This window comes from Alternaria dauci, chromosome 6 (genome assembly GCF_042100115.1).
Source record: "Alternaria dauci strain A2016 chromosome 6, whole genome shotgun sequence".
In the NCBI taxonomy this organism is placed as follows: Eukaryota; Fungi; Ascomycota; class Dothideomycetes; order Pleosporales; family Pleosporaceae; genus Alternaria; species Alternaria dauci.
This window is the reverse complement of record NC_091277.1, coordinates 1,298,955-1,324,843: the sequence shown is the minus strand read 5'-3', so window position 1 is coordinate 1,324,843 and position 25,889 is coordinate 1,298,955. Positions and strand designations below refer to the sequence as shown.

Sequence of the window (25,889 nt, the reverse complement as noted above, 5' to 3'; positions counted from 1 at the left end):
GGCGGGTCGGGGGGAGGAGATGATACATGTATAGAATATATCATTGGCAACAAATATTTGTCTTGTAGACAAGCTCAGCTCCTCAGTCGAGAGGGTGACAAGGGACCAATTGCAGAATATGGCGATGGTGGTGATTTCCTTGTCGGTATTTTTGATTGCGTATCGGGGGTAGTCTGGCGTGAGTGGGGCAGGGCGATAGTTTGGTTAGTAGCTTTGAGTTGAGCATGCTCACCTGTATACAATGACGTGTCGAGCTGACAGCAAATGGAGACATCGAACTAAAGCATGTATATTGAAAACGTGACCAACTCGACGTCTATGTTGTACAAAAGGTACATAGTACAAGAGATTGGTATCTCGTAGATGTCGTACCACTATTGACTGCTCTCCCCCACCAGGGCGCCGCTCGGCTCGATGGGAAACGGCCGCATTATGGCCATGCTAATGTAGGAAACCGGATGACTCTCGACGCGCTTAATTGTCGGTTATGCCGAGGAGTGTGTTGAGGTCGGCATTGGGGTCTTTGGGGTCCGCCTTGGCTATTGGACTTGTCAGTGCGTGCTGCAGTGTTACAAGGACATGGCCGTGTTGTGGAATTTTGACATGTGTCGTCGGTCTGACGTACCTCCTGATGACTTTGGCTGTTCTGAGGGGTGGTCCCGTGCCCATTGCTGCTTGGCTTGCCTGATCAAGGCCTCCTTGTGTTCCCACTCCTTTTGTGCGGCCTTTGCCCTATCGGCAGCGGATAACGAGAGCTGGTGGTAGGCACCGTAGAAGACACCGAATCCGAGTGCGGACCATCGGAGGACCTGTAGAAACCACCATTAGCCTGGCTGTCCCATCGTGAGAGGTAGCAGCAGTCCCGCAAGGCCGTTTTAGCGACCTTGGCAGCCGCTTTCGAGGGGCAGAGCGTACGTTGACACCGACGGAAGTGGACATGGTGAGGGTCGTGCGAGGAGTTGCGATAGCCGTTATCGAGCTCGTCTGTGTCCAATGGCAGGTAGTCCGGACAGGCGGTGGAAATTGCACCGCTGGGATGGGATCCGGAGAGTCGTGACGAGGGCGTCGTGGGGGGCGGGATGCGGGCTGTTGGGCGTTGAGCTGTGAAAGTTGAGGTTGGCTGGCGCAAGATTTGGTCGGGATCGCTGGCTGCGAGCTAGTGCCCTCGTCCCTGAACCACCGCTTGGCGCGACGTTGAGCAGCACCCGACGCGCCTGCCTTTTGTTCCCACTGCTTCTGCTGTGCTCTGCTCTGCTCTGGGCATAGTTGAGACGGCAAGGCTTTCATTGTCCCGAAATAGAGTTGCAGCCCACGCCCGCCACCAACAAGACCGACCCCGACATATAGTCCAACAAACATCCCGCTTTCGACGTCTCAGCCATGGAGTCGACAATGCAGCAACGGCGCGATGAGATTCTCGCAAAGAAGGCCAAGTTGGCCGAGTTGAAGCGCCAGCGCGAACTGCGAAAGGCCGAGTCAGCTAGTAGGCAGTCAATGACCGGTAGCCCGCTAGGAGAAGTAGGCTTGCCTACCCAAGTGTCTCACCAGCGACTGACATGCACACCAGGTCCTCTCGCCAACACCAAGACGCAGCGAAGACCTCGACCGCAGGACCGACGTCACCAACCTCATCAACAGCATCCTCGGCGAAAGCAGACCCGGCTCTACACAGCCTGGCTCACCCGCAGGCCCAGGACGAGCAACCCGCCCAACATCAGTCGTCAGCGCAGGACAGCTGAGCAGCGACAATGAAGGCTCTTCCGGCTTCCAAGCGCCTGCCGGCATGGTGGACCGGGAAATGCAGACTCTCTCCCTGGGCCCGCTAGCCACAGTCTACGAGACGGACGGCGTCGTCACCAACGAGGTCAAGAAGGAGAAGGAGGTCATCACATACAGCAAGGGTGTGCAAGCAAGCATAGAGTGGAGCCCGTCAAAGGATCGCCGAGTTGGAGGAAGTGACACAGAGCGCGACGAGAGCCCGACGCGGTCCCCAAAGAGCAAGCGACTAAGCCGGAGACAGAAAGAGAGGGACGAAGAGATTCGAGCGCAACTACGCAAAGAAATCGAGGAGGAGCTCAAGGCTGTCCAACAGCCGCCTGACCAAGGTGCACCACAACCAGGCTCAGACGAGAATTTTCCCTTCAAGACCCTTACAAACGAAGAATTGACGGCTGTGGAGAACTCAGAAGACTTCATTGGCTTTGTGGAGCGCAGCACAAAAGTGCTGGAACGAGCGCTCGACCAACAACTTGGCTACGACATCTTGGCAGACTACGCAACTGGTGGTGTAGACGTCGACGACGACGATGAGGGTTACGGCTCCAGCGGAGGCAAGAAGGGTCGACGGATCAAGGAGATTGCACAATTCTGGGACGAGCGGTGGAGCAAGAAGAGAATGATCTCGGATCTGGGCTTCTCAACAAAGGTATGAACTGAGGCCAGGTCCCGCGGTCATGACACTGACAGGCTGTGTAGTTCCCAGAACTCGTCCTTGCGTCGTATACGAAGAACCCGTCCGCTCCGCACGACCCAGATGGTCTTGTACAAGTTTGGAATATGCACATGCACGACAGACCCGAGTACATCTTTCACGCTCAATCCGACATCCTTACCGCCAAGTTCTCGCCGTTCCACCCCAACCTCATCATCGGAGGCGCATACTCAGGGCAAGTGCTGCTTTGGGACACTCGCGCCAAGTCTGCGCCAGTGCAGAAGACGCCACTCACTGGTTCTGGTCATACACACCCGGTCTATTCATTAGACATTGTCGGAACGCAGAACGCGAACAATATCATCTCATGCTCGACGGATGGAGTTGTGTGTGGATGGACTGTCGATATGCTGTCACAGCCTCAAGAGTTCCTAGAGTTGACATCACCGCCACCAGCGAAGACGGACGATATGGCGGTAACCAGTATTGCCTTCCCTCAATCGGATCCAACCTATTTCCTTGCAGGCACAGAAGAGGGTACCATCTACCCATGTCATCGCTACGACCGCGCTGGTGCCAAGGCAGGTGTAGACGGTCGTGTAAAATACGCTGGCCATGCCGCACCCGTCATGAGCCTCGACTTCCATCCCGCAAAGGGTCAAATCGATCTAGGCGACCTTGTCCTCTCATCCAGTGTTGACTGGAGCGTCAAACTCTGGAAAGTGCGCCCACCGGCTGCCACAGGCGCAACCAACCCTACACTTCCTGGTGCTACACAACAAGTCACACCTGTTCTTGACATTGCCCGTGAAGATCTCGTCTACGACGTCCGATGGTCGCCTGTGAAACCTTCGGTCTTTGCGCTTGTTGATGGAGCGGGAAGTCTCGAAGTTTGGGATATCAATGTTGACGTCGAGGTGCCTGTTCAATCCGTCAAGCCTAGTGACGGCAAGCGTGGCGCGTTTACAAACATGCCGACCGGTCTGGGCTACATGAACCGTAGTCTCAACAAGTTGGCATGGGAGAGGAACGAGGGACGCAGGGTTGCAGTGGGTGGCATGGATGGCGTCGTCACTGTGTTTGAGGTGGGCGATGACCTTGGAGGTGTGCAAACACGCAGTGAGGAGTGGAGTGGCGTCAAGAGGCTGGTAAACCGGTTGGAAGGCCACGGAGATGGTGTCAACGGGAAGTGAAATCCTATCGAATGTCTCCAACTTTCATCTCAAGGCCTGGACAACGGTTGTGGCGGTGCTCCAATACCTTTTCTTTCAGCGGAGCATTGTTCTGGAGTCGGCAGTTTACTTTCTACCATACCCCACGTATCACAATTCTGATTGCTATGCAGAGTGCGCAGCCAGAACACTCCAGGTGTGGCGGTGCAGCAGCTCATGTAACACTACTGCACACGTCAGTTATCCTAGCATGTCGCGTTCGCGTCTCACAAACGGTGATCTTGACCCAAATTATCGTCTCCACGTTGCGATGTCATCAGGGTGGCCCGTTAGCGCACAAGGTCAGAGTCTAGAGCAGGGAACATCTCTGGTCCCCACCAGTTAAACCTCATGGAACCCCTGACGTGCACCGCCACAGCAAGCCGCACCTCCGCACCTACATCATCGAATTCAACAGGTTTCCCATGGCGAGACGGGTGCTCGGAACAGAACATAACATAGATGGATCGGCCGTCCCCACTTCTGCCGCTACAGGATCAGCAAATCGGAGGCCCTGTTACTGCCACTTCGCAAGCCTGATAGAATTAGGCTCTGGCTAGTATGTTAAAGCGTTGATGGTGCTGTCTCTCCTACCGGGTCCGTTCTTCCGTCAACAACGTTTCTCAAATGAGGTGATGATGCTTGGTGTCTTGCTCAAACTTGTGCCGGCGTTGCGATGGCCCATTATTTCAACCGCCCAGGGTGGGAACCATGAGCAGATGTAATTATATCATTCCAATTGCGAGTACGTCGTTGGGCCGGAAGACATACTAACGTGGGCCAATTTAGTGCGATAACTTCCTGCATTTCGGCGGTCAAGGGCTATTTTCCCTGCAATACTACTCCCATTCCAGACTATACATGTCTATGCGAACAGTACCTATGGCGCGTCTCATGCTTTGACAGCCATGCGTTCAATCCAGTATCCCATCCAGATCGTCCAATCGCAGAGAACCACATGAGCGACTATTGCCATGCAGCCGGTAGCATTGGCGCGGATGAAGTACACCGAAACCATCAGCGTCAACGGAGACAGATTGGCGATCTTTTGTCCAGTATTGTTGGCGATGTCTCTTCAGTGTTGTCCAGCAACGGCGTTGCGGTCCCGACGGCTATTATAGAGAGCGTAGCGGGTAGTGTGGTGAATGCCTTACCTACGCCTGCGAATCCGACGAGCATTGCTGCTGAGATTACCGCCACCATTGCAACAGAGGACACAAGCAGCACAGCGAGGAGTGTTGCACAAACGTCGACGGGGGCATCGTCAACCAGGAACGAGGTTTCAAGCACCGCATCACAAGAACCAACTTCATCGAGCTCTACCGCTGGAGCAGCAGCATCATCCTCGGATTCAAGCTCTGGACCATCAACAGGTCTCATCGCTGGCGTGGTAGTAGGAGGGGTCGCAGCTCTAGCCTTAATTGGCATCTTCATCCTCCTTCTCCTGCGTCACAAAAGGAAGAAGTCTAGAGCCGCAGCCATTAACGACAAAGAGGCCAGTGCAGCAGCGTCTTCGTCGTCCGATCGCTCCCCACCAACACACGGTGCATATGCCCATGTCCCACAACAAGATGCGTACTCTACCACTACCACCCTCCCTACGCAGACCAATTTGTCCTCGACACAACCGACGACTATGATGTCCCCAGTGTCGCCCATAACACCAGCAGGCCAAGCACCATGGGCGTCTACATCGACATTCGGAGGCGCAACAACAATGGGAGCTGGAGCTGGGACCGCGGCCGCAGGGCAAGCTCTACACAGCTCCACCCCAGCGCCTAGGTACTCTGACGAGAAGCCGCCCCAGCACCACCAATACCTTGATTCGAAGATACCAGAAAGTAACGAGATGCCTACGAACGCCAACGTCTGGGAAATAGATGGCAGGGAGATGCCGCCACCTAGTGAACTCGATGCGGGGAAGAGAGATGGGTTGAACTTGGGAAATGTAGGGAGTCATGTACAGACACAAGGGCAGACTCAGCAACAGGAGTATGTTGCGTATAGGCCGCCGAGCGTAGAGAATGGACAGGCGAATTGGAGTGAACAGAATGGTGAGTTTTTGGGTAATAGACCAGTTGGTCAGGCGATTTGAGTATGATGTACGACACAAGCAACGAAGTTATGAGATCTTATACAAAATCCAAGTCTGACTTGTGCTTTGGCAATGTCTATGATCTAGCAGAACAAAAGACTACACATCCAATTCTCTTCGCCCCTCAGCTTGTTCTACCGTTCGCGATGAAGTTTGTGGCATTTGCAGATCTCGAACACCTTGCGCACTGTGCCCTTATCTACTACGGTTCATCCCTAGGCTCTTCTACTAACAAAGTTAGGTAGTCTTGTATAACGTGTGACCCGTAATGGCTTCACACTCTCTCTATAATCTCAAGATGAAAACTCATCAAAGGGACTGGGAAACTCCATATCAAAGCCATAGTCGTGGAAAGCCCAATCCATCTGAGTGTACGAAGCGTCGAAGCTTGGCCATATCTCACTGAGCTGCCTTTGTAAAGCTTCGTCGCTGTACAAATCTCCTGCTTGGTCCGCAGTCGCGCTCATGTTGGCGCATATAGGTGATCTTGAGGCTGTAGTAGCACCAGATGTTGGTCGATGTGCAATTCGTAAGCCCTTCAACGTCCCATCGCTTATCAATCTGCAAAGTCGCTTTGCAAGCTTAGCCACACCCCTCACGCTGGTCCATCGTTGGCTGAGACCATCTAGCACATCGCAACATTTGTCAAGGTCCTCTTTTGCTGTATCTATATCTCTTGTGCCATCGTGTAATGCCCGGTAGATGACTGTAGTAGACATGGACATCGCATAAGGCACTAGTGGAAGGGGAGGGAGACCTTCACACCCTTCGCGAGAGACAATCGCAAGTACTCGGTCCGCTGACTTGAGACGGCGAGTGTATTGTGCAGTGCCTGGTCCATTGTAGCGACAAGACAACATGGCGGCAACATGATACCATGTCTCCAGGTATGCTACTCCTATGAGCCAATTGGAGAACTGAGTTGGGGAGCGTCTTACCTCGATGTGACATGTGAAATTCATCGAACCCACTTCCGCCCATAACTTCTGTAAGTGCTGGAAATTCCCAACAACCATCGACCATCGTTGTGGAGCCGGCTTTGTAGGCTTTTGTCGCAATGGTCATTAGATCTCCGAGCCTCAGTGCCACAGCCATGATTTGGGAGCGATAGCTATCTTTGCTCGGCAGTATCCGTTCCACACCAATATCCGCATCGTCGATAAAGAATGGTGCAGCTGCCATGATTGGTTTACCCAGGCGATCAAAGTTTCGAAGCGACCACCACAGATACTTGCACTCGTTATCGTCTGGGTTTCCAGGTGTTTTGAGATGTATGCACATGGACCACGCTTCGCAGATGGCCTGTGAAAGATGATTCGAGGCGCGGTCAACGCCAGCTAGTCCATCGTTGTGTAAGTGCATCAGTGCCAGAATCTGAATCTTGATGATGCGGTCGGGCTCAAGATCTGCTTTGATAGCAGCATCAAGGCCGGCCAGTAGTTTTGACGCAAAGTCCAGAGGTTCGAGCAGGGGACCGGACTCAGTCAGTCGCAAGAAAGGGGCAGCGTGCTCTATTTTGCATACGACGAGACATATTGCCTTCACCAAATATATAGACGCGTGTCCGTTGCTGTGATGGCGGAACACAGCAGGGCCGTCCGCAATAGGCACGAGGTCGTCTAATGTCGAGTTGTACAAAGGCAAGAGAGCATCCGTAGTTGTTTTGGGCAGTGCAGTAAATGCTCCTTCCTCTTGGAGATACCTTCGGTATGATTCAGATAAGGGCGGCGGCGCGGAGCGAATTTTGTGTTGCTTGTACCATGCCAGCCTGCGCAGTGGCTCGCATGAGACAGATAGACTAGGCACTAAAGCTTGCGGAGTAGGTCGTGATGCTACCAGATGAGGTGTCTGTGCTAAAGTGCTTATCCCCGGTTCGGTATTCTCTGACAGAGCTACAAGAACGGATTCAGGATTGTATTCGCTCACGCGACCGGGGCTTGGGGTGGACTCTCTGGTATCGGTTGCTTGACGAGGCCTTTGCACTCGTCGTCCGACTCTGTAATTATTCTCCTTGCTTCTGGTTCCGCGGTCCTCGATGTGGTAGCACCGTTTCTTGCGTGCACGACAAGTTGGGCATGCTGCAGTTGTCCGTCTTCTCGGAACCTTCTCGCCCGATTGCCATACAATCTCCATAGTCGAGTGGCATCCCCGGGTTAAAGTTGCTTCGAAGCATGCAAGAGGCGGGCGCAACCCGCATTAGGCAAGATGTCAACGAGGTGAGTTGTTGCGGTACCCGTCCCGGAAGAAGAAACTACTGCCTACCCCGCACCAGAAGATGACCCACCATCTTTACGCGCAACACATGTATGAGCATTGTTGGTCGTGTCTTGGTCGCAGTGCCTCATGCCGACCCTGATTTGGATGTCTCCGCCTCCCCACTCTTATCATTGGAGTAAAGTGCGGGGATAATGACCCCTAATCTCTTTCCGGGTCGGCAAGCCTAACCTCATACACTCTCCAAGTTCCGCTACTCCACCTAAACACCCACAACGAGAGACACGATCAATCAGCACAAGCAGCAGTATCGTCACGATGCCTATGATTTGATGTTTCATTGGTTCCGGTACATGGGTGTGGTCTGCCCCCTCTACCAACGTAGACACGCAGTAAGATGTAGTATAAAAGCAGTTCCACGGTCAGTTCTGTTGACATCAGTCAACCACTTCAATCCCTCGTGCCTTTTACTCCTAGATTACGTGCCTAGTTTCCAAAGGAAAAATGCCTTCTTCTCAAGTCAAGCGCTATGTCATCGTAGGCATGGGCGTCAGATCCGCATTTTACTACCAAAGTATCATCCAAGATTTCAAATCTGTCGCTGCGGTAGTGGGCATATGCGATACGAACCAGACGCGTATGAAAGCTGCCAACGACCGAATGGTCGAGCTGGGCGGCGAGCGCGTCCCAATGTACAAGGCAGAAGACTTCGATAAGATGGTCAAGGAGCAAAAGGCCGACGTCGTTATCGTTACCACCATCGACAAATTCCATCATGTATACTGCATCCGTGCCATGGAACTGGGCTGCGACGCCATTACCGAGAAGCCAATGACTATCGATGAAGAGAAGCTCCAGGCCATGATCGATGCCGAGAAGAGGACGGGCAAGCAAGTTCGTGTGCTCTTCAATTATCGATATGCGCCTCATCACACCAAGATGCGCGAACTTATCGACTCAGGCGTCATCGGCGAGGTTTCGACCGTACACATGGATTGGATCCTGGACTGCGCACACGGATCCGACTTCATGCGTCGGTGGCATCGAAACAAGGACACCAGTGGTGGCATTCAGATGCACAAGTCAATCCATCACTTTGACTTGGTACACTACTGGCTGAACACCGAGCCGGAGAATGTCTACTGCGTTGGCAGCCTGCGCTTCTATGGCAGGGAGAATGCGGAGCGACGTGGAGAGAAGAACCTCGGCGAGCGCTACCTCAACAACGAGGCTGCCAAAGATGACCCGTTTGCCATTCACATCGACCAAAACGCCCAACTAAAGAAGCTTTATCTAGAGGCCGAGCACGAGGATGGCTACATTCGCGACCGCAACTGCTTCGCTGATGGTATCACTATTGAAGACAATCTCTCCATGGTTATCAAGTACAAGAACAAAGCCGTCATGACGTACAATACATATGCGTATGCTCCATGGGAGGGTTATCGTTGCGTCTTCAATGGCAGCAAGGGCCGCATTGAGATTAATGTCGTCGAGGGCGGATACTCTGCTGGCGGCGAGACTGTCACTAGCGAAGGGCTTGGTGAGCTGGAAGCCAACTACATACAGGGTGGCGTGGAGAAGACGAACATTGTCGTCTATCCCTTGTGGGGAAAACCGTACGTGGTGGATGTCGTCAAGGGAGAAGGTGGCCATGGCGGAGGCGACCCTCTGCTACTAAAGGATGTTATTGTAGGTAACGAGGGTGAGGACAGCTTCAAGAGGGCTGCGTATATTCGTGATGGTGGAAATGCTGTTCTAGTCGGCGTTGGTGCAAACAAGTCCATGGAATCTGGCCTACCTATCCAAGTGCAGGATCTGGTCAAATGGTAGTTTCCAATTCATGATACGGAGGTTACACAAATTGAGATTGAGTTGACAGTCCGTGAGCTATTGATTGTCCACTGACATGCATTATCAGAAAGGTGCTGGGGCAAGTGGTACCTCAGTTGACATTTGCCACCATAGCAAGCCATCAGCCTCACCTCAAGACGCTCCACTCTTGTGATAGCAATGGATGCATACAGAAGGTTGCGCGTCCTTTCGGCTTCGCTAAACTTCGGGGTCCGGCAGTCTCTTCGTATGCGGCAGGATTGCGGAGACCCGAAACGGAACAACACTAAGTAGCTCTATCCAGTCACATTTCGTTTATAGGGTTTCTCAGCCAATCACAGGAGTGAGACAAGTTGTTCCACCATGTCAACACGATACGCACCGCTGTTTGCGCTGCAACTACACGTCAGACTGGTGAGCACTACATGCTCAATAAGGCAATTTTATGGGCTGAAAGGGATGATCCGGACTATTGATACGGGCCCGGGGTTTTCGACATCCAAGTAAAAAGAAGCCATCACCAAAAGCTTGAATTTTCGTCACAAGTTGTTCGACATCTTCGAAGCGGCTGACAGAAGGCTCAAGTATCGTGTTGGAGCGATAATCATCACAAGGAACAAGAACAACAAACCTGAAGACCTACGAAACATACACACTCAATAACACCATCCCAAAATGCGCAAGTCTTCTCTCCGAAAGACAACTCTCCTCTCGCTTCTCGGCATTTCCTCCGCACAAACATCATCTTGGGGCGAGCCCTTCTCCGTCGAACCCGCAGAACCAACGTCAACAGACAACCTGCTTCCCTCGGCCTCCCCAACATCGACATGGGGTGATGCCTTTACTGTTGACAACAGCGCTGTGATTACACCATCAAGCTCTCTCCCAACATCAGATACCGCGGCACCGAGTCTGGAGGTCGATACGTCATCACCGGTACCTTCAAATATAGTAACATCTGATGTTACAGTAATCAGTGGAATACAGAGTGTTGTCGCATCGAGGAGTGCGAGTTTCGATACAAGCGCTGGGACGCAGAGTGTAACGAGGACGAGCAGTGCAGAAAGTACAGGGAGTGGGACGAGTAGTGGGACAGCGGCTGCAGAGGCTACGGGCGCTGCGGCACCGGCGAGAGGGTTTAAGAAAATGGGTCTCGCAGGCGCGATTGCTGGAGCTGCGGGGGTGATGTTTGTATAGAAGGATGAGAGCGCAAAAGAGGAAGTTTCAGGGTGACAATCGACCAGACGACAGCTGTGCTGATGAGTTGGTTCTGGCTTTTCTGTCGGAACAATGAAGCAGAATCAATTTGTGTCTGGATTGGGGAAGAGCCATAGGAACAAAATTGAATATCCTCGGCGTTTGGCAAATTTGGTTGTACGTTGAAGAGCAGTATCTCCCAGAAGTTGACCAGATTGTGATTCTCAAACGCAACGTTGTTGCATCAAGAGTATCTGCTCCAAATTGACCGAGCATAAGCATGGACGACTGACGGGGTTGATCTAGACATCATGCAGTGCATGAAAAGTGCAAGAGTGGCACACAATATCTTGATGATGATTAGCACAGTACTTTCAACTCGGCTGGGCAATCATCGCCATGCTCGTTTTAGCGATGGCCATATGGCCTTGGTAAATCCTAATCAACATGTTATGTAAACAAAAATGTCAATAAGGATGATTATATTACATACCTTGTCATAATACCGAAGTACCAGCGAGTACAATAAAGCCGGCTAGCGAAGAGAGCGGCCAGGTGGTCAAGAGGCATACCGCATAATGGTGCCCAACGTCGGGCTACGGACTCTACGGGTGGCGGCGGGCTGAACAAGAGACACTCGAGGCATGGACGAGTCTGCAAGAATGCGAAGACTTACGACGCACTGCTTGAGGCTTGGTTTCAGCTGGGCTTCCATGTTCCCCAGCCCGACACCGTTTTCACCCTCTTCCACGTCCCTATTGGTCTCATTTCCTCAGTGCCGACTAAAAATATCCTTCTGCGCTGTCTGAGCCGCGAGCGCCTTTTCGAATACGCAATATACTGTGCAGCACATCCATTCGTCTATAGGCTCCAAGAGTGAGCCGGCATATCAGCCTCGGCTTGAGCGCCACTTAACAGCGCTAATGCGAGGAAGTAACGACAAGACGCTTGCTGGCCATGGAAGGCCATTGACCGCGTGATGTGAAGGAATTGACGCGCAACACACGGCAGCACGCGGTGTTACCTGTCTACGCTCTTTTGGGCTGGTACGTTGGTGGTTTGGTTGGTACACCAGTGTAGACTTGCGCGCAGTACTTCTACCTAGCGGCAGTAGAACTCGGTATGTACCGGCTGGCTGATCTAGTGGTGGCGATGCGAGTATTGCTGGCGCACAGCTCTGAGGCTGTGTGTTCGCGGAGCCGCCGTGAGTGCTGTAGTGGTGAAGCCTACAGAGCGAACATAGCCCTTGAGGAGGTGTGGTTGTGGTGTGGCAACGAGCAGCGGGTTCTTGCAGCTTGCTTATGCGTCTGTGGAGAGGTGGGAACTGATCCCGCTGTGGGGTCGCTGCAGGGCAGTCAACCACGGTGTTCAGCGCGCAACGAGCGAGCAAGCAGGTGCATTCCTCAACTCCGCGTTTCAGGTTCCTCGGACGGGTGGAGATTTAAACGTCATGCTGCGCACAAGCCAAAGGGCGATAGACTCAATGCTACAGACAATGAGATTGCTGACACGGACGTGCGGAAAATGGCGCGCATGCGACGCATAATGACAGCTTCGTACCACGGCACTGACAGGCATGACGGATGTGGCACCACGCGAATGTTTGGTCGAGAAGTCTGTGCTACAAGAAGGAAGATCTTGCGGGTAGGATATTGATTGATAAGAAGCATTTTAGAAAAGCATAGGAGCAAAGACCCTGTCTCACAGGGAGTGCATCTCGGTCGGAAGAGAAGGGTTTCGAATAAGCAAAAGTACATCCGACACATCATGAGATGGAAAGCATACAAGGATCAAGCAGGTCAATGGCAGAGTAACGAGTGAATCAGGCAAATGCTTCCATATTATCATTTTCTGCTACGTCATACAAGCTCTTTGCATAGCGTTCCCATCCGACACATCAGATCACGGACGCCAATGCTCTCGTGACTATATTGACACTAGATGATAGAGGGGGTTCCCACAGATTCCAATGCTAATATATCGTAAGGGACAATTAAACTATGAGGTCGTGAATGGAAATGCTTAAGCAAAGTAAGCGAAAGCGGCGGCGGCACCGAACATGGCAGCGATGGGGCTGCCGATGAGGTTGGCACCAGAGTCGGTAACCTCAGGGAGGCTGGCGCTGCCAGTAGCAGAGCCAGAGGCAGAGCGCGAGAGAGTAGCAGTGGAGACAGTGGAGTTGACACCAGCGGAGGGGCTGATAGTAGCGGAAGCAGATGCGGTAGCGGCGCTGGTGATCAGGCTGGACTTGGCGCTCTCAACAGCGCTGCTGATGGCAGAGGAAGCGGAAGAGGCAGCAGATGAGGCAGCGGACGAGGCAGCGGACGCAGCAGAAGAGACAGCGGAGGAAACAGGGGTGTCGTCGTCCTCAGAGCCACCAGTGAGAGGGAACTGAGCGGAGTAGTTGATGGTAGTTCCCTGCTGGATCTGGAGGGCGTAGTCGGCCTCGTTGGGGAGCGAGGAGTCTACGGTCCATTCGAAGGTTCCACCAGTTGCGGTAGCTGTGACTCAGTTAGTATTGTGGAGATCGGACCGCAACGGGAGGGAAGACATACTAGTAAGAGTACCGACGGTGTCAAGGTCAGTGGACTGTCCCTGGCGGAGGATGAAGGTAGTAGGGGTGTCGTCGGCGGGAGAGTAGGTGACGGTGTAGGTCTGGCCAGCAACAACGCCGTTGGCAGGGAAGTCGTTGATCTCGAGGGCAGCGACGGCGGCGGCGAAAGCCGCGGCGGAAAGGATGGTCTCGAAGAAGCGCATATTGACGGTAGTTTGATTGATTAGAGTATTAGAACTGTAGTGGCTGTATGGGTATATGTAGTTGGATAGAGAATGAGTGACTGTGTACAGCGATAGTGCGACGTGAGAGTGAAGAAGGAAAGACGGCGGAGGGCGACACGATATAATAAAGAATACGCTGACACCCAACGGTGACTTGGACCGGATCGAGACGCCAAAGCGACGGCAGAGGATGCAAAATTGCCGACCGAATATGGTATAGCTAGCTCTGAAGCTAATGAAGCAAATGCTCATGCGCCCAATCGGCCGTTCGCCCAGTGAGACGCTTGGCCAGGAGCCCCCTTTTCCTCTTCACCCACAGCCCTCGAGGCGCATCTCGGCTAGGATCAGAGCGAGCGTCTAGCCTTGGGGCCACTCACCGACGAAAGCATCCCAGTGCATGAGGAGCACGCCAACGGCCGCCGTGCCACGATGCTAGCTGCTTGGAGTTTAGGGAAGAAGCCACTCAGTAATCCGGGGAAATTCAGGGGACTCGCTGCCATTCTGCTGTCGTCTGACCTAGAGGAATACGAGAAGTCCAGTTGGAGTACAAAAAGACATGGACGGACTGTTGTTCCAAGTCGTCGGCGTTGGATGCAATACAATGTTGTAAGCACGCAATGTACGATCGCCTCGCCACTGTACCTGCATTGGCGCCGAAACCCTCTCCCCCCCTGTACATCGGCCACCCCAGCACATATCATCTAGCTTTCCCTCGCCTGGCAAGTCAGCTCCACCGCCACCTTGCGCGAACCCCGGTTTCGCACATGACCTTAACCGCCAGAGGGCGACGTCATCTTCAGCCAGTGCGACTCCAACCAGCGCTCTGATCGCCCCCTATCGATATGCGCCGACGTGACTGCGATCTGCGACTGTCCCTGGACAACTTCGCCAGCTTCGGGGCCAGACTATGTGGTCGATGCGACGCCGGTAATGAGCTTGCGGCTTTTAGCACGGAGCCGACGTGCCTCTAGACGGCCCGATATTTGGGATCCACTGAAAGGAGATTTGATCATGAACTATCGACTCGACGAACATGTCCGCCAGTAGAGACGCGGTCAACGTTCAAGAGAGTGAATATCGCAGCTCGCTATTGCACATGTGCACTGAGTACAGCCGGGCGCTGCCGAGAAACTAGATGTGCCATGTTTACGTACATTATGCGCGCTTTGCTTATAATAAGCTGAAGTATGTCAGCTTTTTACAGCTCTGCTGCAAAGCCAAACGTGTGCCCAGCATTGGCAATTATGAAACCAAGAAAGACAAAAACGTGTCAATGAAACCTAGAACGAAAGAGCAGCAAGTGCATGTAGTCGCACGCGTACGAAGGTTGGGAGTACCCCGGAATGTGTGCCTCTCGCTGAATGTTGATTTTTGCGCATCGTCGATTTCACTGTGCTGCAGGCTCAAAATCTTTGTGCGGATATCCACTATCTATATGCAAAAGGTTCGAGAGCGTTCCACTCATAGCATGATTCGTTGCAACGTTACTAGCTACGAAGAAGCTCGTTCATATAAGCTGTACCCCGACCATACCGCACTTTGAAGGTATGTTCCATATTCAACATTAACAATGTAGAAAGCACAGCACGTTGAATGCCTGTATGCAAGACAATGAGGTTGTGGCCGAGAGATGCTTGCCGAATGATTGTTCCAAAAGCTTGATCTACAGAGGAGCTTACTTTTACTGAGTCGTACCAAACATATTGTGACCCAAGGTTCCTCTGAGGCGCAGTAGACGACTGTTGGATCTCACTATAGGATTCCCACGAACTTTGTCCACTCTCTACTCCGGCTCATTTGCTCTGCTTTGAGCCCGATACGTGTCCGAACTCCAATTCCGTCCAACCATGCCCGTTATCCTCTAAGAAAACACTTCCTCCTCCCACTTGGCCTCGTTCTTGATGAACTCTTCGGCGTCCTCGGGAAAAGTGTCATCCATCGTCTCAAGCGGGGTCTGACTCTTCTTTCCACGTGACTTAGGAGTCGCCTTCTTCTTGGAGGGGGTCGGATCGTCGGATCCTGAAGAAGCGGCCTTTCTTTTGTTGGGAGTTGCTGAGGAAGTCTGGCCTACACATGGTTAATGTCGTATCGGTGTGAGGGCGAAAGAGTGTCAGTGCTCACCACGCTTATTGACAGGTGCTACGGGTTGGAATGCCTCGCCCTTTTCGGCACGGGCTTTCAATTCCTTTGCCTTAGCTGTGATCGTGCGGAATTGATGCTCGAAAGAGCTTGCAGTTCGTGTGCCGTCAAGAGCCGACATCATGTCATATTGAGCCCTGGTGATCGTGGTACTGCCTAAAGCCATGAGAAGGACAGAGACGCAGTCGGCTGGGACCACCTTCTGGCCATCGAGAGTAGCAGCTTTGGGGGGCATCTTGAAGATCCGGTGAGAAGTATGCTATTAGAGAGCTGTGGTGGTGTAGTTTTGAGAGATGTGATGCTGCTGAGCGGTGCTCGTGTTGGTGACGCGAGATGGAGGATGCTTGAAGTGCAGTTTCAAGAGGATGGAATAGAAACCCTGAGGAGGAACTCAAATAGACATGCGTCTCACTGCTACGTTTGCGTGGTGAGGCAACCTGTTGTCTGAGCAGGGCGGCGGTGACGGTGAGAATCTGTGGGGCTTCACCACTCACCTTTACGTAGAAAAGGTAAGCTCATGTCTGCCGGTGAGATAGTTACAGGCATCGCTACCGGAGTGCTTGTAACGATGGTACGACTCAGCCCATCTGTGGTCACAGTCATTGTGTTTTACCATGCAGTATTGTGGGGAGGTACTCAGTGTAGAATGAGTAGTGGCAGGTACTGGATCGGTTCGAAGGCTATAGAAGCTCATGCGACTGAGTGCACATCAGACGCTGAAAGGCTTCTCCTCCAATGGTATAGTTTTGAGCTCTTCCTGAAGCTGTCCGTCTTCAGCCCAATCGCCCATATCCATCAGCCTGTCTCTCTGAACCTCAAGTTCCCGGTTCATGACCTCGCTGTCCGGATTGCCAATACTTCTTTTGAGCTCCTCTATCATTTCTTCTGCTTTGCCCTTCACGCTCTTTGTAAATGCATTAGCCGGTCCATGGCTCAGGTGCGCAACATCCAATACCTGCTTTACCAGCATCATGGCGATCAGACCGATGTTTACTCCTGACGCACCCACGCCCTCCTCAGTACTAGCTAGGTATGCAGCCAGCATAGCTGTCTGCCATGTCATAACTACCCGGACCGGGTGGAAAGGGACTGGATACAACTTTGGAAGAATGTGCTTGTACCGCTTTGCACACTGTCTCCATGCTTCTTGATACTTCCCTACGGAAAGTAGGTGTACGATCAAATCGTCACGGACCGCGGCATATGGCTGACGGTAAACTGGCCAGAACCCCGACTCATAGGATATCTTGAGAGTTTCCTGAAGCCCTCGGATGACAAGCTTCGAGTCAGCCATTCCTTGGAGCTCGTTATACAACTCGAAAATCTGCTCCTGGCTCTGAGCCATTCCTGCCATTTCGTCTTTGCCCAAAACAAACCGAGGATCTGCCGGTACTAGCCAGTTATCTTCTTGGAAGGAAGCCTTATTCTGGCATTTTGCACAGCGGCAGGTGAAGAACCATCGTGATTGAAGTTCCTCTTGCCGCTTGTGGTAGGGGTTGGTAGCGTCAATGTAGGAGATGAATATTTCCTTGTCTTTTCTGACAGGTCGGAGGGTGCGAATGCTCACCTGTGGTCCGTCCATCATGATGTATGCATTCGGATCGCAAGAGTGGTTCATATGGCATAGCATAGGATCTACCATAATACCAAGAGGATCCAGTGTAGGTGTGATCAATGTAAGAGCATTTGACATGATCTAATACGAGTTAGCAAGAGCACTTGGACGTCTCGATGGTCAACTTGCCCGGCCATACATCGCAGCAACGAAATCCTTGTCGAACATATTTTGCGACAATGAGAACTGCCCAGCACCCATCGCCATAAGTTCAATGTTTGCATAGGTTCCATTGCGCTTGAAGTCATCAATATGGGAAGGTAAATGACAGAGCAGCTCCCAGTCTTCATCGGAGATGAGCTTATGCTTGCGCCTGACGAGTATTTCTAAACACGCGAGGAAAGCTTTCGGTAGATGTCTACCCACCATGGGCTTGAGTATCTTGCACTCATGCTTATGGCCCCGATCCCATGCCTTTTTTTGACACGCCTGAAGCATCTTAGTCTTGTGTATCGATCAATCATCAGTTCGATATACCTTGCTGCAGTACTGGAATCTCTGACATCCAGTACATTTGTTCACTCTTGCCCCTTCAGGTACATATAGCCTCGTACCAGTCGATGAGCCCTCAGTCCAGAGGTAGCAGTTCGCACATGTGTCGGATAGCCGTTCGGTCTCTAGTGAACCAACAAGTGGGCGCTTGAAGCTGGCAATTTCTTCGCCCGCGCCGAATCTTCGATTGGCGAAAACGCCGTGACCGATGCTTTCGCCTTTGCTGTTTATGCAAACCTTGGATTTGGAGATGTGGTAAGGTGCTGGTATTGCTACAGAAGACGCTGGTTCGGATGACATGATGCGAATCTTTGTTTATTGATAAGCTGAGGGGATTGAATGAGGCGCGCACACGATGCGTATCGTGCGAGTTTATGGTGTTTCAGATCGGCAGGTATCTCACGTGAAAATGTGAGCTTCGTAGCTCGCTAGCCCGCTTAGGCTTGGACCAGCAAGCTTCCCTGTCCCTCCCGGTCCCTCAACTTCTCTGCACATCTCTGCGCATCAAGTTATCCCGTCAGCACAGATCTATTGCACCGCGTTCTTCATACGATTACTTTCGTCAACAATTCTTGAGTGCGCAACTCCGTGGTGAAGTTAGTACAACACGATAGCTTTCGCAATGAGAACTTTCTTCTGCAGCATCAAAGCCGACTTTATGGTGTCCAGCACAAGCACTAGAATGAGGAGATCCCGCGCTGCCTGCAGCTCTTTACAAAGAAAGTCTGTGAAATTGTTCCTATCCTGTTTCGGAAATTCGAATGCCCAGATTTTGACAGCAAGATATCCGGAAGATACACTAGCATCGCTCTTGACAGTACGAGCTCACTCAATGAAAGTAAAGATGAGTGCTAGACTGGACGACCGAGGATGAAGCTCGCGACGAACAAAAAGTCATTGAAATATGCGGCTTGTTTATTGGTTTTTGTACCGTCAGCATATCTGTGTAGGCCGCTAAAAAGTGACAGGCATACTGAGCCTTGTTTTCAGGAAGACAGATTCCGTAATAAAATGTAGAGCAACATGTCGACAAGGCCACTACATCCGGGCCAGAAAAGGAACGTCATGTAGATATCCTCCACGGCTGGATGGCATGACATTATCAAGCTCTTCTTTCGATGCTACTCTTTGTGCCGTAAGACTGAGGACATCAGCACAGGGACCGCTAATGAGCGCATTCAAGGTGTGTATGAGAATACTAGTATTTGACATTGTGCAGGTTCTCGCCTTATCAATAGAGAGATGAAAACCAACACCTTTTCACACAGGAAGATCTGCAGTTAATGCGTCCTCCAAACCTTTGGGTGGGATCATAGCGTTTGCGAGCAACCAGGTCCCACAGACACAACTGAAGCCCCATTGAAGCAGGACGCTTGTGCAGGCACCAAATGGCAGACCCTTTAGCCGACGTATTGTACCTTCTGCATATTGCTACTGAGTATGTACCCAATAATCATGGCGATACAATAGTTCCACCAGGAGACTGAATAGCGACTTTACACTCTCGTGGCGACTGAGTATGCCTCCATACCGAACACCGAAGAAGGCCTGGACTCTTCCTCAAGCCTGTATGGAAACAAGCTCATTCCTGCGAACGAGACACTTGAAAACGAGAACAACAAGTGGTACCCTGCTGAAGCGGCGAGCGACCCATACACACAATACATCCTGGAAAAGGGTGAGGATAGGGGGAAAGCTCTGAGAATTGCCTGCGATCAGGGCTATTTCAAATGTACCTCATAAACCTGAAGGCATATAAGAACGTCGATGACGAGCACATCGAAAAAATGGGCTCTATTCACCGAGAACGATAGATAGATGTGGGGGTCCGACAGAAGTTTCTCCAAGGAAACACAGTGCAGCTATGAGTCCGAAGCATCCCCATCCCAGAGACTCCGGCGGCGACGACGAGTGAATCATTAGCGGCGACATTGTAGCCCTTTTCCACATAAAGGAAAGTTAGCTCAAGAATGCTGGGATGAAAAGAACACCCAACTACAGTCAGTTCAACAAGCGATGCCGCATCAACGTGTACTCGCTGGAAAGGGGTGTACGACGCAGCTGTTCGCAGCCCGACCTGCTCAAAGGATGAAATACTACACTAAGCTCTTGAATGCTACCTTGGAAAAGTGAGGAGACGCGGTCGTGGTACGATGCGGGGTTTGCCAAAGTGTTGTGAGTGTCATGGATGTGAGAACCTCCGTGCTATGCCAACATGACGTGGCGCGGACTTATTTAGAAGATGTTTATAGGGCGATTAAAGACCAAGCAGAGACAGCAGGAAACAACGGTCGACATATAATATGGTGTCAAGCATAGACTCCTGAGGATCAACCGATTCGAAGTTCGTCGCCGATATGTTGGTCTCACCCCAACAACGCAGAACAAGCACTGATAAATACCAAGCACAGCTCATATGCCGATACTGTTAAGACCTAGTACATCAACCGAGATCGGGAGTACGGGATATGATGAGCTTTCTGGGTGTTGCCACAGGATCACAATAGAACCTGCGTCAATCACACGTTTAGCCCTGCTCTCGCGGCCGTTCTTGTACACTGTTCGCAGTGTATACAGATACCAAACGCCAGTCCTGCAGACGCGTGTCTTCCACTCTCTCCTCTTCCAAAGACCCGAGAACTTTCTGACCACAATCCAGGTCCAGCACCAAGTTCGCGACGAGTCGCATAGTCTGTGTCACATCTCCTTACTCATTCTGATAGTCTATATATACTTTGATTGTGAAACCGTATATAAAGTTGACATGCAGGTAGCGCTATTCTGGTAAAAAGTATCTCGACCAACGTATGAACAGTCGCTCTCTACCTTCGGAAATAAACATGACACTTGGTCATGGGTAGCCCGGGGATGATCGAACTTGCCCAACCGATCAAGCTAGTGTCGCAAGGCGGTACCTTGATGTTCCACGATGCTGATCTGGAGAAAGCTACTTTAGTTGGTGTGTGTCGGCAATTATTTTAGTAGAATCATGCCTTGTTTAGGCCGATGAGAGGAAGCTTCCGAAAGGGGTATAGATGCCGTGTCGCATGCGTAGCAGGTCAGCCGAGAGAGAAGATGCAGGTCATAGGCGTGCTTGCTATGTAGGATTCAACGTCGAGTAAATGTGTTGTGTATCAGTGGACCGTGTTGTCATACTAGATGCGGGTTGACCTGCTCGGCAAACGTACCGGGTTGATCCACTGGATGGTGACTGATCGCATCGGATCAGGTGTTCGCTAGGCGAATCACATTAGGGCCTGTCAAATGTAAAGATAAAAGGCGTGCTCTCGCGATACTGCAAGGGATTGGATCTAGGCGTTAAGGTTTTGACGGACCTGGCGATCATGAGGCACCCGCGCCAATGGTAGGGCTGAAGAACGACGGCAGAAGCAATATAGTGTTCAAAAGGGTCATCTAGTGAGGCCATGGCTTGCATGAAAAGTATGTGATGGACGCAAAACGTTGCAATATAGTTCGACCCATAATGTGATGTGGGTAGTGTCTAGTGGTGTCCAAGCTTCCAATGGACGCGCGATTCGCGCAGCTCCTCTAACACCTGACAGGTCTGCAATCGTAGTGGGGATCAATCCTCTAAGAAAAGGACCTAAGCACCACATTACCTAGGAGGCCATACAGGTCGACGTAGCTATTAAGAAGCGGGTATGTAAGATTCGTGAAATGGGTATCTATGTTGGAGAAACTGGCGTTCAGAGATGCTGGCGTTCAGAGATGCCGCCGTACATGAGAGTCGCCGAAGCGAGGAAAATGCTGGATATCGCTAATCGCAAAAGTTTGTACACAAGTTGGCGTATCAAGACACGCGTGTCGGTGTGGCACTGGTCGATAATCGTTGGGGATCGCACGAAGCTACCCACTGGGAGTCAGTCAATGCGCAAGCTTTGCCCGCAAAGCCTATCCCCTAGACACAGCTTTCCCAAACATCGATAATCGACTTTTCTTGGGCTTACCTGCGGCCTCTCTCTCCTCCCCCCAAGGTGATACGTCATTAATTTGAAGGCGTCTGCCCAGACCTAGACGTTCACGTGGAGACTCATACCAATGCTTGGAGAGCTCAGATGGTGCGATGGTGGAAGGCGCAATTGAATACGAATCGTCACCATCATCATCGTCGTCATCATCGCCGTCTTGTTGAAGATCATCGGTGCTGGCCAGTGAGGCTTCGTACAAGGTCGGCAGCGCTGGCGCTGATGGCGTCCTCCTATAGTGTGGCATGTGTGAAGAGCGTTGGACTGGCGACGGGCCCCTGGTTGCCATTGGCCGACTGAAGTTTTGGACTGGTCGTTGAGGGACATAATGTGGAACTGTCGATGCAGCCAGAGAAGACTCGTATATGGTGGACGGGTCGCTTTTTCGGCGTCCTGTGGGGGACTGGGGTTGAAAGAGAAAGTCATGTGAATCAGGCACATTTTCAGAATTGTCCCCAATAGGTGACTGAACGGCATGTGCACCACTTCCCCATACACCTTGGCTAGGTTGGTCGTTGAGTTTTCTGAAGATGGTATCTGCAGTGTCCATGACAACTGTATCCGTTGATGTCGTTGAAGAAGCTGGTGAATGCGGTCTGGAGTCTACTGATCCATCCATGCTTGGACGATCACTCGAAGTTGAGTCTGACAGTCGAACTGGCAGTTGCGAAATATAATCGTATGTTGCGCCTGCGCTCTCAGATCTTGGGGGCAATGCGCCAGATGCAGCAGGGTCGTCAGGGAAGTAGTAGGATATCTCAGGGAGAGTGGTAGTAGATGGCGAGGATCCAAGTCCAGTAAGATTCGACAAGGACATGGAGGCGACCGAGTTTGGTGGATTGCGAGTACCGTCGGTCATTACGGAAAACTTGGATTCATTCCAGGGAGCATGTTTGAGAGGCGAGCCAAAGGACCCCTTTGACGAAACACTGCTTCTATTGTCCTTGGTTGATGCGCTTGATGCCGAGTGGCGGTTCTTGACGGATTCGGGAACACCGTCCCATTTCGAGTTGACCTTGGGTACAGATGGCGGGAGCTTTTGGCCAGCATAGCTGCTGCTCACTCTGGACTGGGGCGTGGATGCACCCGAGTTGGCATTTTGCTTGCGCTGCTGTTCGGCGAATTGCTCCAAGGCGACCTGAGAGGGCTCCTTTAAAGAAAGAAAGCCGAGGACGGAGCTGCCTTTTTTCTTCTTCTTCGATGACTTTGAGCCATTTGATGAAGAGTTGCTGGAGGATATGGAAGCCAGACTGGATGACGTCACGGAGGTCGTTTCGAAGGAAGGACGGGAGATGGTCGAAGGAGCGTTTGAATCCGGGGTCGCGGGAGACTCTTGACTATATGGAGAGTGGGGCCCACTGTCCTGGGAAGTGTCGGAGGCAATTGAAAGGCTGTCGGCCGGCAGCGGATTTCTGTACTTCAGCTTGGGCATGCGCGCCAGCGGGGACTGTGCTGTTAAGTCTGCACTCGGAGCCATGGCTAACGAAAGTGATTTCGGTCGCGTGGGTGTTTAGGGTTTAGCGGCCAGTCGGTGCCAGTTTGATCGACGTTTGATTGGCAGGCTGTCGCTAAGGCGTAGCGCATGTCATGCGGGTAGAGAGGTAGTGGACGGTAGTTGAGGGTCGAGAAGTGAAGGAATTTGAGTGGCATTGGGAAGGGTAAAATCTGCGTGCAGAGGGACAGGCTCAACAACGGGACGGGTGGTTGAGGCCACTGGGCGTGCCTGTCTGGAGCTGGAATTTCTGTAAGTAGAAGGCGCATTCGAGCGCTCGCAAGGCTAGGAAGAAGCAAGAGCGACTCACAGCGGTAGGACGCCGCCCTGCACGGGTACACTACACACATGGAGACTGACGCTGATGGCCATCCACGCGGCACTGTCTATCAGACTAATGCCATTGGGCGGGCTGGATATGGCGTTTTGGTTCATTTCGTGGGTGGCTTCGCTTTCTCTGTCCTTCTCTCTCGCTGACCCTTGCAGGCGGTCGGCTGCGTGCACCTGCAAATGCACCGCCAGATGACATGGACGCGTTCTGGGAGACAGAAATTGGCAATCTGACGGACACATGGCAAAAGCCCGTTGTATCGGTTCTGAGTCGGCGGCAGCTTCAGATGAACGCACTGACGGTGCTGCGTCGTGCCGGTGCCGTATTTAGTTTGCTACTCTGCCCCAAGGGAGTAGGCATTCTGCTCGACCAAGGCGTAGATGGCGTGGACATGACAGAGTCTGTCTGAGAAGGCCTCGCACGGGCAGAGAGCAGTGTAAGCGAGGGCAGAGGCTAGGGTAGATTCGTGGCCGTACTGTATACGATGCCATGCTGGAGAATGCCACAGAAGCGTCCATGTTCGGGTACACATGTGTGTCACCCCTTGGACGACATGGACTCGTTCCGAGCTCTCCGTGCAGCCGACTGTGGCAGCCAAAGAAATTCTCGCCCGCCGCCGGCTCCGCACACTCTTCCCACCCAAAGCGCGACGTGTCGATTACGATAAGGATAACTGCGTGGGTGTTCCCGCGCGCGGCAATCTTGCACGACACAAATCCCCCCATCGCACGTCGCATCTGGCATGGACGGTCCAGGCACACGCCCAGACAGCGCCTAACCGCCGCCACCTCGCGGCGAACCACTGCCGGAGATTTACCACAGCAGCTGCTAGGCCTCTGCGCGGTCTGCCCTCGCCCTCACCGCAGCGTGGTCGCCGATTGGGATCCTGCCTCGCCTCTCCGGCTTTGCGCCTGGAGACGTCTCCCTCTACGCCGCCATGCCAGCGCTCATCGTCGACACGACGACGCGCCCAGTCTCGTCGAGCGACGCCTCGACGGCCTCGGAGCACTCTGGCAACCGCTCCAAGTCGCCCACTCCTGACCGCCCGCCCGTGTCCCCTCTCACGCCCACAGCTTCTGCTGCCCAGCTAGCTCCTGTGGAGCGCACCGAACCCCGACCCCGCCCTGCCCCTCCGCCCACGGCCACCTTCACCCCCCAGCCGCCCTCGGTCGCCATATCCGAGACGGACAACCCGGATGCCATCGCCCTGCGCTCCGCCATATCGCTCCTGCAGCTGCAGCGCGAAAAGAGCAAGCGCGACCTCAAGGCCCTCGAAGAGCTCAAGGCGGCCGCTGTGTCGGACCCGCAAGCCTTCGTCAAGTCGCTGCAGGAACAGAGAGCCCAGGCCTCGCACTCGTACCACGACATACTCACCCCAACACTGTCGCATCTGGCCGACGCGTCAAGTAGCCATGGCCAAGACACCAGCAGCGCAGACATGCGCAAAGACTCGACGCACATGGACGCGAAGCCAGACCCACCCAAGTTCCCCGCCATCCCCCAGCCGCAGAACATTGTGCGATGTCCGCCCATCAATTGGGAAAAATACCACATAGTCGGAGAACCACTGGACAAGATCCACGAAGAGCAGAAGAAGTGGCCGGCATCTGCTGAGCCTCCACGCACAAAGTCGGGCCAACGAGCACCCCCGCACTCAGTGACGGCACCATACTCGCCCTTTACCGACGGCATCAGCGCTGCTTCATCGTCGGCAGCCCAAGCTGCAAACAACTCCAAGAAGACGCCGTCATGAGGCAGGGTAGCACCGAGCCCTAGCGACTTCGATCCACCACCAAAGCGCAACGCGCAACATCACATTCTTACCATAGCCGCTTACCACGATTCCACTCCGAAACAAAGTACGAGAGCACCGGCTGCTCCACTTACGAAGGTAATGCACTCATGGTCATCATGATAGACGACGCCTCATGAATAGAAGTCGGAAGTATAGCGACAGACCAGAATACAAATGATTTAGACAATCAAGTCTTGACTCTACCGTGGTTTCTGTGCTCACGCAAATGTACTTCTGTTGAATCCAGTTTCTATTTGTGTCACCCTTAATCTTGTCGTTT

General features: G+C 52.6%; 7 protein-coding genes across 7 annotated transcripts; 3 read left to right on the top strand and 4 right to left on the bottom strand.

The window, feature by feature from the left end:
• Positions 1-474: 474 nt before the first annotated feature.
• Positions 475-939, bottom strand: ACET3X_006779 (uncharacterized protein; the record flags this gene model as incomplete). Its single annotated transcript, XM_069452947.1, has 3 exons — positions 475-539; positions 626-809; positions 916-939. 3 exons carry the CDS (start codon positions 937-939, stop codon positions 475-477), a joined length of 273 nt encoding a protein of 90 aa, XP_069305547.1.
• A 441-nt stretch (positions 940-1,380) lies between these two features.
• On the top strand, positions 1,381-3,624 carry ACET3X_006778 (uncharacterized protein; the record flags this gene model as incomplete). The annotated part of the gene is made up of 3 exons (XM_069452945.1): positions 1,381-1,518; positions 1,568-2,425; positions 2,476-3,624. 3 exons carry the CDS (start codon positions 1,381-1,383, stop codon positions 3,622-3,624), a joined length of 2,145 nt encoding a protein of 714 aa, XP_069305546.1.
• A 4,870-nt stretch (positions 3,625-8,494) lies between these two features.
• ACET3X_006777 (uncharacterized protein) lies at positions 8,495-9,784 on the top strand (the record flags this gene model as incomplete). Its single annotated transcript, XM_069452944.1, has 1 exon — positions 8,495-9,784. The coding sequence occupies one exon, from the start codon at positions 8,495-8,497 to the stop codon at positions 9,782-9,784; it is 1,290 nt and encodes a 429-aa protein (XP_069305545.1).
• A 3,219-nt stretch (positions 9,785-13,003) lies between these two features.
• On the bottom strand, positions 13,004-13,738 carry ACET3X_006776 (uncharacterized protein; the record flags this gene model as incomplete). Its single annotated transcript, XM_069452943.1, has 2 exons — positions 13,004-13,482; positions 13,537-13,738. 2 exons carry the CDS (start codon positions 13,736-13,738, stop codon positions 13,004-13,006), a joined length of 681 nt encoding a protein of 226 aa, XP_069305544.1.
• Positions 13,739-15,620: 1,882 nt separating this feature from the next.
• ACET3X_006775 (uncharacterized protein) lies at positions 15,621-16,133 on the bottom strand (the record flags this gene model as incomplete). The annotated part of the gene is made up of 2 exons (XM_069452942.1): positions 15,621-15,826; positions 15,881-16,133. The coding sequence occupies 2 exons, from the start codon at positions 16,131-16,133 to the stop codon at positions 15,621-15,623; spliced, it is 459 nt and encodes a 152-aa protein (XP_069305543.1).
• A 474-nt stretch (positions 16,134-16,607) lies between these two features.
• On the bottom strand, positions 16,608-18,305 carry ACET3X_006774 (uncharacterized protein; the record flags this gene model as incomplete). The annotated part of the gene is made up of 3 exons (XM_069452941.1): positions 16,608-17,594; positions 17,643-17,942; positions 17,991-18,305. The coding sequence occupies 3 exons, from the start codon at positions 18,303-18,305 to the stop codon at positions 16,608-16,610; spliced, it is 1,602 nt and encodes a 533-aa protein (XP_069305542.1).
• A 6,154-nt stretch (positions 18,306-24,459) lies between these two features.
• On the top strand, positions 24,460-25,794 carry ACET3X_006773 (uncharacterized protein). Its single transcript, XM_069452940.1, has one exon. It carries the CDS (start codon positions 24,752-24,754, stop codon positions 25,565-25,567), a length of 816 nt encoding a protein of 271 aa, XP_069305541.1. The 5' UTR covers positions 24,460-24,751; the 3' UTR covers positions 25,568-25,794.
• Positions 25,795-25,889: the final 95 nt, after the last annotated feature.